Raw genomic sequence first — 13,674 nt, forward strand, 5'->3', positions numbered from 1 at the left:
CCCCAGCCCCTTTCCGGCCTATCACCCTCACCTTAACCTCCTTCCACCTATCGCATTCCCAATGCCCCTCCCCCAAGTCCCTCCTCCCTACCTTTTATCTTAACCTGCTTGGCACACTTTCCTCATTCCTGAAGAAGGGCTCATGCCCGAAACGTCGATTCTCCTGCTCCTTGGATGCTGTCTGACCTGCTGCGCTTTTCCAGCAACACATTTTTCAGCTATAAACACCATACAGCCATCTGTATGTGTTACATTTGCTTATTTAAAGTACTGACTTAAGTATGGTAAGTTTTATCCCTTTTATGTAAGTGTTTAACTGCATTGAAATAAGGTAACTTCTCCACCTTCAGATAACATTGACCATGCTTTGTGCAGCTATAACCTTGTATGCCTCTCTGTCTAAGCACCCTATGATCTGTACGTCCTTGTATGTTATGATCTGCCTGTACTGCTCGCAAAACAAAACCTTTCACTGTACGTAGCTATATGTGACGACAATAAATCAAATCTAATCCAAGCAAGGTATCAAATGCTCAAGGATGCAATGTTCTCTGTCTGCTTCAAGCCCCCACTTCCAACTGAGACCAAGTTCAGGTTGGATGCAAAGTCTATACTTCATGCCGAGCGATGCAGTAAAGTCTGGGCTCGCTGCCACCAATGCACAGTCGGAAAAGACCACTGTCTGTGTTCCTTCTGCTGAAATTAAATGGGGGTCCACTCAGTTATCGGACCCTTCTAATGCCTTAAGCACATGTAAATATAGTCTTGTATGTGTAAGAGATGACTTTGATTGTTTGGGTAGAGTCAAACTCCAATGCTTGCTTATTTTCTTGATATGGCACTGCACAGAATTGAACTGTGCTTGTAACTAAAGATATTGTTGAATGAAAAAAGTACATTTCTAAAATAAAAAGTCCCTAATTTACTATTCATTTATTCCAGGCATGCACAATGAGCAGCAAATCAGGAGTAACATTTGTCCTTTAAGACCAACAAGTTTTTTTTTAATATCATCCCAAAATAACAGTACCCAAGGGAACATTCCTACAGCATTGATGAGACATTCCCCAATTACGCCCATTGACCCTTTTTGCCCTTCTGAAATCATCAGCTTGTGTTTCTTTGGAAACTGGTTAAACGTAACAAATTGACTTCCTGTAGACTTCTCACAAGGATCAGTTCATGAGTCTGACCAATGTTCAAGAAAGTGAACTGATATTGTGCATAGTGCTTCCCAATACTCAGATTTTACAGAAACATACATGTTTACTTGTCCTTAAGATACATAACTGGCATACTCATTTTAAAAAAAATTAGCAACATCTCAGCTTATAGTATTCAATGTTTTCACCATTAAATGAGGAGAAATTGAGGACTGCAGATGCTGGAGATCAGTCGAGAGTGTAGTGATGGAAAAAGCACAACAGGTCAGGCAGCATCCAAGGAGCAGGTGAATCAACATTTCGGGCATAAGCCCTTCATCAGGAAGAGATTCCTGATGAAGAGCTTATGCCAGAAATGTCAATTCTCCTGCTTTTCGGATGCTGCCTGACATGCTGGGTCTTTCCAGCACTACACTCTCGACCATTAAATGATACTATTTTCACATTTGAGGAAACACCCCTAGGACTGTAACAACTTTCCCTTTACCTATAACCTTCAATGTACAGCTGCTGTAAATTTCTGCATTTCTTTCAGTCACATAGAGTCATACAGTATGGAAACAGACCCTTCAGTCCAACCAGTACATATTGAACATAATCCCAAACTAAACTAGTCCCACCTGCCTGCTCCTGCCCCATTTCCCTCCAAAACCTTCCTATTCATGTGTTTATCAAAATATCTCTTAAATAATGTAATTGCACCCACATCCACCACTTCCTCAGGAAGTTCATTCCACACACGAACCAACCTCTGTAAAAGAAATTGCCCATGATGTCTTTTTTAAATCTCTCTCCTCTCATTTTAACAATATTCCCCATAGTCTTGAAATCCCCCATCCTAGGGAAAAGACAATTACTATTAACACTAACTATACCTCTCACTACTTTATAGAATTCTATAAAGTTACCTCTCAACCCCCTACACTCCAATGATAAAAGTCCCAGCTGATCCAGCCTTTCTTTTATAACTCAAACCTTCCACACCCAGCAGCATCCTGTTAAATCTCTTCTGAACCTTCTCTCGCCTGATAATATCCTTCCTATAACTGGGTGACCAAACATGGACACAGTATTCCAGAAGAGGCCTCACCAATGTCTCGTACAATGTCAACATAACTTCGCAACTCCTATACTCAAAGGACTGAGCTTTGAAAGCAAGCATGCCAAATGCCGTAGGAACCAACAACTTCTGTTAATATGCCATCTACTCACTTCATTCAAATCATCCTCTGGCGTTGCTGGTGTCCTGTCTGTTCTGTAGGAAGCCAAGGAAGACGTTTCTGAATCCATCGATTCTTCATCAAATCCAAAACATGTCTCTACTACATGTCTCTGAGAGTGCAGGACGAGAAGGAAAACAGTTATTCTCAAATAGCGAAAACTCCAACTTTCACCCATTCCCCAGAAGAGTTACAAATGCAAGAATAAAACACTCACTTAGAATCATGGGAATGGTAATGTCTTGTTTCCCAGAAGTTCAAAATTATCAGATATTATACAAAGATACTCTCCCCATGAGGGGTAATATCATCTCAGTATTTTCCCTGTCAAGCTCCTTAAAATTCCTGTATGTTTCAATGAGATCACCTCTTATTCCTCGAAACTCCAGAGACTAGAATCCAAACATATTTTTGTTGATTTTTCTCAGGTCTTACCATGTGCTGTGGAATGATTTAGGCGCATCAACTGGAGTGTAATGGGAAGTAAATGTGCCAGCATTACTTCTACAACAAGCACTAATCCTTAAAAATAATATTACAAATTAGTTTCTACACATACTTTCCCTCCAAAAAGTAACATGTGCATTTCAGCGACACTTTGATGACCTGACTGTAGAATTTTACTGATCAGATACTTTCGTCATTGTGAATCAAAGCATGGACATCTGTGGCTCTTTCAAAAGTAAGACAAGGTGTGTTGATAGGACATGTTTCAGATTTTTTTTTGCCTCTGCTTAAAAGTATTCAACTCATTAAGCTTCAACAAACCAACAGAAGAGAGCCTAGCTCTCATCTTTCATTCACTGACAAAACAATTAAGCTTAAAGGCTACTTGATGATTGAGTATGTTCTCAGCCATAGGGTCCTGTTGCAGGAACATTGCACCACGTGTAAGTGCAGAGATATCTTGCGCTACCTTGACTGGATACTCCTCCCGAAGTGTGCTCCTGTTAGATGGGATGGAAAATCATAATTTAACCAAGCAGAGCCAACATGGATTCATGAAAGTGAAGTTGTTTCTGGTGACTGAGAGTTTTTCAAGGATGTCTTAATCAGAGTAGATAGAGGGAACCAGTAGATATGCTGTCTTTAGAATTCCAGAAAATGGTCACCAATGTACCTCAGAATGGCTAAGTCATAAGATAGGAGTCCAGGGTGTTGGATGTAGCACATTGAGAATCAGGAGAAAGTGAAGACTGCACATACTGGAGATCTGAGTCAAAAGGTGTGGCGCTGGCAAAGCACAGCCGGTCAGGCAGCATCCGAGGAGCAAGAGAGTCGACGTTTCAAGCATAAGCTCTTCATTCCTTATGATCAAAATGTTGACTCTACTGCTCCTCGGATGCTGCCTGACCAGCTGTGCTTTTTCAGCACCACACTTCTGGATAAAGAGAGAACTGGCTATTGGAATGGCGAGTTGGGATAAGGGATTCTTTCCCAGTTTAGTGACCTCTAACCAGTTGCATTCCACAGGGATCAGCGCTGTGAGCAAACTGTTTACAATATAAAATAACTTGCAGGAAGTGAATGTAGTGTAACCAAACTTGCAGACAACACACAAATAGGTGGAAAGGTAGATTGTGAGAGGGGTACAAACAGTTCACAGATGGATACTGATAGGTTAAGTGAGTTTGCAAGAAGTTGGAAAATGGAGTATATAATGGGGGAAAATGTGAAGTTGTTTATTTTGGCAGAGAGCACAAAAGAACAGAGTATTATTTAAACGGAGAACAACTGCAGAGAGCTGCATCACAAAGGGACTAGGGGGTAATTATACATAAAACACAGAAAGCTAGCACATTGGGTGCAGCAGCTAATCAGCGAGGCTAATGGAATGTTGATCCTTACTTTGAGTTAGAATTAGAATTCCTACAGTGTGGAAACAGGCCCTTCAGCCCAACAAGTCCATACTGCCCCTCCAAAGAATAGCCCACACTGACCCTTTAACCAACATTTCCCCTGACTAATGCATATAATCTACACATCCCTGAACACTATGGGCAATTTAGCACGGCAAATCCACCCTAACCTGCACATCTTTGGACTGTCAGAGGAAACCCACACAGACACAGGGAGAATGTGTAAACTCCACACAGACAGTCGCCTGAGGCTGGAATTGAACCCAGGTCCCTGGCGCTATGAGAAAGCAGTGCTAACCACTGAGCCACTGTTCCGCAATGTGTTTTAAGGGAGTTGAGTGTTAAGGGAGTAGGGAAGTCTACTGTAACTCTCCAAGGTGCTGGTGAGACCACATCTGGAGTATCAAGAACCGTTTTGGTCCCCTTATTTAAAGAAAAGAAATATCATTTCATTGGAGGTGGCTCAGTGAAGGTTAATGGGGTGATCCTCGGTATAGAGGGACTGTGTTATGGGCAAAGCAAAATCATATTTGGATTCTAGTCTCTGGGGTTTTGAGGAATATGAGGTGATCTCATTGAAACATACAGGAATTGTAAGGAGCTTGACAGGGAAAACACTGAGATGATATTACCCCTCATGGGGAGAGTCTCAGACCAGAATAATGGGGGCCCCAGCGTAAGACTGAAATGAGGAAGAAATCCTTCTCTCAGAAGAATAAGTGTCTTTGGAACACCTTTTCACAGAAAGCTGTCATGGCAGAGTCCTTGTGTGCATTCAATGCTGAGATAAATAGATTCTTGATCAGCAGGGGATTCAAGGATTATGGTGGAAAAGGCAGGAAAGTGGACAGGAGAAATGGTGAATTAGTCATGATTCTGTTGAATGGCAGAGTTGGCCCCAGGAGCCCAAAACCATCATCCTGTACTTTCTTCTTATGGAGACTCCACAGACCCAATTTCCCTCCCAAACCTGATGTATTGGGGAAGATCTGGGGCAAGACTTTGAGTACTGGATCAGAGCTGAATGGCAAGGCCAAGTGGGGAACACAATCTGATGACTTTCACAGGGAGAGGATGGACAGGAGACTGTCCAGGAGTCTGGGGCTTACGTAAGCGAGATAGGGGCAGTGCCTCCATCCACAGGCATCATAGAATCCCTGAATCCCTACAGCGTGGAAACAGGCCATTGGCCCAACAAGTCCATATCAATCCTCCGAAGAGTAACCCACCCAGACCCATTCCCCTACCCCTATTACTCTGCATTAACCCCTGACTAATGTACATAACTTACACATTCCTGAACATGGCCAATCCATCTAATCTGCATACCTTTGGACTGTGGAAGGAAATTGGAGCAAACCTAGATGGGGAGATTGTGCAAACTCCACACAGACAGATGCCAGAGGATGGAATCGAACCCTGGTCGCGTGAGACAACAGTGCTAACCACTGAGCCACTGTGCCACCTCAAATCCTCCTGACAACTTTTAAATGACTAAAAGAAAAACTCAAGCAACCATTCAGGATGGGGGAGGGGGGGGGGGGGGGTGGGGAGGTGGTGGGGGAATGAATCCCACTATCTACCAACTTTTGGATAGCTGGTTTAGTCACTAATGCATTGGAGAAGAGAAGGCCTATCTGACAATGGGCCTTACTTTCTTTCTTGTTTCCCTCTATCAGTTATCTACAACCGTTAAGAAAACGGCTGAGGTAAAATGGTGCTGGCAAGGCCACATACCAGATAAGGCTGTGGGTTTTTGTCTTAATAATGTCTTCTGGGTGAGAATTACACTGTCCTCTTGAACAGACCAGTATAACAAGTTTCAAATCTTTGAAACAGCTCTTTAAGAAAGCAGTCTATGTCTGTGCCAACCAGCATCAATTACCTTTATATGCTTTGTACTTCTTTTGTGCCTCTTGCGACGAAGCAGCCGTTCTCTGTCCTAGGGAAAGGGAGTTTCACAAAGCTGAAATTGGGTACATGACAGAGAAGCCCACTGACATAAGTGCGTCATTTCATAAAAATAGATAAATCAATGGTTTCATCACATGGGAGCTCCTCCCAGTGTGAACAACCCTTTCATCGCTCTGTGGGTTTTACACATGATACAATGGCACCATCGATGCAGAAAGAAAGCGATTTACAAAGCCCACACGCACATTCCTGGCCTTTTCAAATACTGGCACGAGGCATGAGCAAAGCTACCTGTCTGCCTTCCGTCTCTGTTTGCAGCCGCAACTGCTCAGAACGCTGGCTAATTCTGCACAGACTCGGATAGAGGTGCGGCATCCCAATTCATTTTCACAGAATTTTTGTTTTAAAAAGACATCAAAACTATACATGCCTTCGGTAATCTTCCTAATCGCTCCAGAATACAGATTCCGAGGTGATAGAATGGTCACATTTGCTCTCAGAATAACACGCAGCACTTTTAGACTGGGTGGAGGCCACACTACACTGCAGCATGTACTGTGTCCCTCACCTTCAAGCTGTCTATGCAGTACTTGACTTGAAATAGAAAAGCTATTTTTACCACGCAAAATATCATCTTAAAAATAACGTCGGTGGCTAGAATGGGTGATTTTTCTTCTACTGTTCAATTTTCTTTTGAAAAATAACAATGACCTTATATGAACCCAGTTCTTGCTATTTCTATCTTAATAGCCATGGATCTCTCTAAACTGCAGAATTATCACCTATTCTCATATCTTGATCTCTTGAGCCTAAATGCCTGTTTCCGAAGATCAGAATCATTTGCATACTGAAAACGTGTACCAAGGCTGTTTGCGGTACTGTTCGTGACTTGCCATAAGTTCGGAGATGCAGGAAGCGCTGGAATTTACTCTAGGGCTGGTATGTGTGTGTGTGTGTCTGTTTGTGAGGGGAGTGGGGGGATGGGGAGAAGCAATCAGAAATTTTAGCATTTGCAAAAGTCATAATGTGAAGACAAAATGTTAACACCCCCAAACCATCTTGCTTGCCAAAGTTTCTGATGCCCAGCATGGCTGGGAGACAAATGGTGCAGAAAAATACTGCAAGGCCTCAGCCCATCACTTCCATCCTAGCATTCAACAACAGCCAATTTCAGTAGAGTCTTGATGGGTGCAGGCATAGTGGTGGAAATCTCAAAGCTTTTAATATTGGAAAAAGCATGCCTTTTCCAATCAGATAAGACAAATGTGCACTTTTTTTTATATATAGAATCCCAACAGTGTGGAAACAGGCCCTTCAGCCCAACAAGTCCACACCGACCCTCTGAAGAGTAACCCACCCAGACCCATTCCCCTCCCTATTATCCTATATTTAACCTGACTAATGCACCTAACCTACATATCAATGGGCAATTTAGCAAGGCCAAATCATCTAACCTGCACAACTTTGGACTGTGGGAGGAAACCGGAGCACCGGAGGAATCCCATGCAGACACGGGGAGAATGTGCAATCTCCACACAGACAGTCGCCTAAGGCTGGAATTGAACCCGGGTCCCTAGCACAGCGAGGCAGCAGTGCAAACCACTGAGCCACCGTGCCACTCACTACTTTAAAATAAACAGCTTAACGCATCAATTAAAATAGTAGGTCAAAAAATGGAACACATTAAGCATTCACAAAATATTCTTCAAGCATTGTTTTTAGAATTAAATAATAACATTACTACCCCCCCCCCCCCCAACCGATTAAAAATTCTCAGGGGACAGCTCTGTATTCATGTTTACACAAGTAGCTGGAATGAAAATACTCTTCAAAAACATTCTCTGCGCCATTGAAAATATTTATTGTAAAGAATAAGAGAGTGTCCTTTGATTAGATTATTTTTCAGTATCAACGTAGTATGCAGCTTTTTTTAAATGTACATATATCACTCAGATGGTTTTGAAGAGTGGGAAGATGTAGATTTGTCACACGCTTAACCTGAACTGTGCCAAGATGGAGGGGGCGGTTGGATGAGAGACAAAGTCTTTTCTTGAGGAGCCAATGGAAATTTGCAGCACTACTGAATCGCAATTGTGTAGCGCCAGCCAGTTGGTGATAAGTAGGCACTGCAGCATGCGGGCTGCGTCGCTGCTATGGTGCTAAATAATGTTAGGAGAAAATCTAAGAGCGTCTATCCTTCACCTGTGGCTAAACGCCTCTCAGGAGTGAAGAAATGAGAGAGAGAGTACAACAATTCAACATGACACATGCAGGTGCCAATGAGATTCAGAGGACTCACCCTGGTCAAATCATCAATGATATTCTGCTGCTCAAGAACCTGAAGCTTTAAAAATTCCACTTCTTGCTCTTCATGGGCTTGGTCAAGATCATTTAAGGAACGTAATTTCTTCAGCGGAGCGTGACAACTGATTTTCTCTTTCTACAGAGAGAAGGGTTTTCATTTAAAAGAAGGAAAATCCAAACAGTCTCGCAAATAAAAAAAAATTAGTATGTGATTCTTTGGGAAGGAAGTTTTTTTTAGTTGCTTATCATCAATAGCAATGCCGTATTGCTGGTCTGTAAGGAGAAAGGGAGGACTGCAGATGCTGGAGAATCAGAGTCAAAAGGTGTGGTGCTGGAAAAGCACAGCAGGTCAGATAGCAGCCAACGTTAGTAAACACAATGGAACTGTAGAAGATAGTACATAATCGTAACTACGTGGACTCAGGCTGCAGTCTACTTGAAGAGTTATGATCTAATGCACTGTGTTCCAATAACTATACATCACCGTCCAAGTTTGTTCGTTTTATCTTATTTTAAATGGTAAATGCCCACCACTCTGACTCGCAATATTTCTCAGCCACTGACCATCTCACCTCAACTTGCAGTTGTCAATATTTAATGAGCACACCAGGTATTTGCAGTCCCATTTCCCTTCTTTCCCTCAAAAAGAAGCTGCTCTCTGTTGGAAATCTTGCTCCAATTCGCCTACCCATACAGCGTCATGCCCGCCTGTCCCTGCTTCCATGCTGCTCCTGAGGAGGCTCATCACTCTAGCACTGTGCCACAAAATTAGTGGCCTTTTCTGGAGCCATTTGAAAATAGTGAGCAGGACACATAGGTAGGACTTCCATCCCCAGTCTCCCCGAACCATGTTCGCAATTTCTCTCCTCACAACATGCTCCTAATGACCTGGAAAGGATTTGCACTCACCCCTTTAGTCAAGGTTAGGCCACCTTTACTCCCTCCCGAAAATGCCAGCCATTTCCTCCTCTCCCACAACCACCATCATGGCAGTGTCCAGACCCGACAGTCAGGCTACCAGGCTCCTGGCAGAGTCACATCAGTAGAGAGGATGATGATCAAACACATCCCCCAAACTCCCCATGCACCCTCAGTGCGGGTCCACCCTCAGTCTCTCAAGCAGCCAGACCTTTCTTTCACAGAATCCCTACAATACAGAAAGATGCCATTTGGCCCTTTTGAGTCTGCACTAATGTTCTGAAGAATATTTCACCCAGCTCATGTAATTCTGTATTTCCCATGGCTAACCCATCTAGCCTGCACACACTGGGCACTTTCCCACAGCCAATCCACCCCAACCTGGGCATCTTTGGACTCTGTGTGGCGCGGGGTAGGGGTGGTCCAGAGTACCCTGAACACCACAGGCAATTTAGTATGGCCAATCTACCTGAAACTACACATCTTTGGACTGTGGGAGGAAATCCACACATACACTGGGAGAATGTGCAAACTCCACGCAGGCAGTCATCCGAGGCTGGAATCGAACCTGAGTCCCTGGCGCTGTGGGGCAGCAGTGCTGACCACTGAGCCATTGTGCTGTTTTCCTGGAGAGACCGGGCAGAGTAGGACTGTGCCTCCTTCTAGGTGATTAGATTCCCTACAGTGTGGAAACAGTCCTTTGGACCAACCAGTCCACACCTACCCGCCAAAGAGTAACCCACCCAGACCTACTTCCCTCTAACTAATGCACCTATCCCTATGGGCACTTTGGAATGGCCAATTCACCTGACTTGCACATTTTTGGACTGTGGCAGGAAACTGGAGCACCCAGAGGAAATCCACGCAGACAGTCGCCCGAGGCTGGAATCGAACCTGGGACCCGGGTGCTGTGAGGCAGCAGTGCTAACCACTGAGCCACCGTGCCGCCCAAAGGTGGGCAAGGAAAGTGTGGGTCTCTTCTTCCACAGATTTTCCTCTCTTCAAACCTAAACTTGTTGCAAAGAATTTCCATTCATCAGTTATGCCTCTGCTGGCTGTGTGATTTTTATCAGCATTTTCTCCCAACATGAATGGCTGGGCATTCCCACAGTGGAACTGAAAGGGGGGGCAGAGTTATCAAACTGGTTTGGTGTTCATTTCTGTAGCAGAGACTTATTTTCTAACTCCTCTCATCATAAGCCAGACCAAGACCAATCTGGACTGGTGGCCATTTGAAAAGTTGGAGTTATATCTTTTGAATAACTTGAATGTGAAAGTAATGTGAATAACCTCCAACTAGTCCATGCTGACCATAATCCCAAACTAAACTAGTCCCACCTGCCTCCTCCTGGCCCATATCCCTCCAAAACTTTCTCATTCATGTACTTATCCAAATATCTGTTAAAAGATGTAATTGTACCCACTCCACTATTTCCTCAGGAAGTTAATTCCACACGCAAATCACCATATGTGTAAAATATTCGCCCCTCATATCTTATTAAAATCGTTCTTCTCTCACCTCAAAAATGTGCCGCCTCGTATTGAAATCCCCCAGCCTAGGGGGAAGACAACTCCCATTAACTCTATCTACAGTCCTCACTATTTTATCAACTTCTATAAGGTCACCTCTCAACACTCCAGTGAAAAAAGTCCCAGCCTTTCTTTATAACTCAATCCTTCCAGTCCCAGCAACATCCTGGTAAATCTCTTCTAAACCTCTCCAGCTTAATAATATCCTTCCTATAAGGGAGCGATCAGAACGTGAAGGAGATGGAGAAATAAACATGCACCAGACTTTGAAATTACCATTTCTGTATTTTCCTTTGAAAGTACTTTGAGTTTCTCCTCCGCACGTTGTAAAGATTGAGTTAAGTCATCGTTTCTCTTGGACAGGCACTTGTTCTTCTCCAGTAGAGGTTTATATTGTTTCTCGGCTTCACGGATTCGCTTCAACTGAGAAACACAAGTTCAAAATTAATTTTCTTTGACCTTTTGTTTCCTTCCCAACCTGTCACACTACTGTTTGGTGTCCTCAGGCATTACCACCAGTTCCCACCAGTCAATGGCTCCCTTGGGCCCATTCAGTCAATAACAACGCTGTAAGGATTGTTCAAATTCAGGCAATAAACTACAATCTAATTTAAAATCTATTCTTCTGCATGAAATGTTAAGAATGTCAGTGGAAGCAATTTAATAATCTTTAGGCTCGGACATGAAACTGAACTGAACTTTGTGCTTAAGTCGGGTACTGTTTAGAAGGCCCATTACATGTCAAAACTTTGGTATGTGTTTAATTTCCTGTGGGGAAAATGCCAAACATCGTTATGGAGGAACCATAGAATTATTTGCCTCAATTTCACTTTTGTTAAAAGCATTTCACAGTGCACCTCAATCTTGAGGTTCTCCCTCTCCCTCTCACTCCTCCATCAGCCATTCCTCCCTCTAATCTCAGGCTTCCTATTGGCCACCTAACCAGGGGAGCTTGCTACCATCTTTAATTGGAGAGTGAACAAAAACCCTGGCTGTTAATTGGTCAGCTGATCAAATGTTACCTCATGTTGTGGTGATGTCAGCTCAGGACCCCCAAATTAGTGTCACATTGAGGCCCTGGCCCCTGACAGTCTTGACCAAAATGATACATTCAATGATGTTCATACTCTTTTATGTAAATGAGTAATTCCTTGAGCAAGGAATGCTTCTGATTTTCCTCTACTCTTGCAGCATTTGGAGAAATGCTATAATACATCAAATGGCAGACGTTATATAAAATGACAGAAATGTTACAACATAAGAGGAGACCATTTGACCCATCACAATTGCACTGACTCATTAAGTGACCATCATTCCCTAGTGCCAGTCTCCTGCTTTATCCCATATTGTTGGCATCCAACTAAATGTAAAGAAACAACATTTTCTTAAATGTTTAATAACAGAATCAGCAGTTGTAACAGGTGTCACAAAGCTGGTCTCTTTTTTCTAAAAGCTGTTTCTTTTCTCAAGGATACTGTGTCCTTGATTTTTTTTTCCCCAGAGGGGTCATAAAACCCTCCCGGCTCCAAGGTGACTAGTTTGTACAGAGATGAAAAGGATTTTGAGAGGCCTTTTGTTTATATGTAAACAGATTAGACTTCAGGCCATTGTGGTCATGTTTTAGAAGTGACCTGTATAACGAAAGGGGAGTAGTCAGCTCTCTAGCTGAGCAGTTCAATCCAGAACTAGTTAGGAGCTCAGCTGTGTGGATACAGGTTTTCTCTCTCTCTCTCTCTCTCTCTCTCTCTGTCTCGCCCTCCCCTTCTGTCCTTCTAACTTCAACTCATAAGCATTTGTTCCAGTTTTACTGTTAAAGGGGGTTTGCTTATTGAGACTGTTGTGTATATTCGGAACAGCATAATTAAGTCTAGTTTGGATAGACTGAGTTCTGTAGGGGTTCTTTATTCTGCTCTTTGTACTTCATTGTGTAATCTTGTGAATACATTTTTGTCTGTTTTCAAACCTGGTAGTCAACCTCACTCCGGGTAATTTTCACTGTACACTTACCAAAACAAATTGCAAAGTTATGGTCTGGGTTGCAAACTGAAGAATGTTTTGAGTGGTCTGTCCCAGTCAATAACACAGGCAACGCAACAGGCCCGATGAAAGGCATACTCCTGGGTTTGCGTTTCAAAACAGACAGGTTCAGAGATTTTCATCATCTTCCCATTATTTTTATCCAAACAAACACTTACTGCCCTCCAATTGAACCTACCCACATCACATTTCCAGGCACTGCTTTCCATATTGGGAACCCTCGCAGAGAGAAAAAAAAAAGTTTACTTCTCATTTCATTCTTGCTTTTGTAAATCACTGTTTATCTATGCCGTCATGTTCCTGTTCCTTATACCAGCGGGAACAGTTTGTCTCCACTTATTCGATCAAGCCCATTCATGGTTTTGATTTCGGGAGTTGGGAGTTTGGTCACTGGATAACTCTCTGCTAGTTGAAGTCAGATGTGTCACACCTTCTCAAGGGATAGTGCAATAAATGCTGCCCCTGCCAGCCATACACACATCCCATGGGCAAACAGGGAACAAAAGTCTATTCTGAGCTTTCATAAGTTTGTGGCCACGTGATCACTTCCCAATTAAAGATGGTGGCAGGTTCACCAGGTTAGGTAGCCAATAGGAAGCCTGAGATTAGAGGGTAGAACTATCAATATGTGAGAGGGAGGGGGCACCTCAAGACTGAAGTGCACTCTGAAGAACTTTTAACAAAGGTGAAATTTCGACTGGTGGGCATGGGAAAGGGGAGGGAGAAAGA

At 43.2% G+C, this 13,674-nt stretch overlaps 1 protein-coding gene across 2 annotated transcripts in view; it reads right to left on the reverse strand.

The window, feature by feature from the left end:
• The window catches only part of jakmip2 (janus kinase and microtubule interacting protein 2), a 278,068-nt gene that overhangs the window by 95,342 nt on the left and 169,052 nt on the right, over positions 1-13,674 (reverse strand). For both annotated transcript variants that reach the window (XM_043704011.1, XM_043704012.1), the window contains exons 9-12: positions 11,185-11,331; positions 8,456-8,596; positions 6,128-6,184; positions 2,376-2,495 (exon numbers count right to left, since the gene is read on the reverse strand). In XM_043704011.1, coding sequence (XP_043559946.1) covers positions 2,376-2,495; positions 6,128-6,184; positions 8,456-8,596; positions 11,185-11,331 — 465 coding nt within the window. The remainder of the gene's footprint in view (positions 1-2,375; positions 2,496-6,127; positions 6,185-8,455; positions 8,597-11,184; positions 11,332-13,674) is intronic.

Source organism: Chiloscyllium plagiosum, chromosome 14 (genome assembly GCF_004010195.1).
Source record: "Chiloscyllium plagiosum isolate BGI_BamShark_2017 chromosome 14, ASM401019v2, whole genome shotgun sequence".
NCBI classification, from domain to species: Eukaryota; Metazoa; Chordata; class Chondrichthyes; order Orectolobiformes; family Hemiscylliidae; genus Chiloscyllium; species Chiloscyllium plagiosum.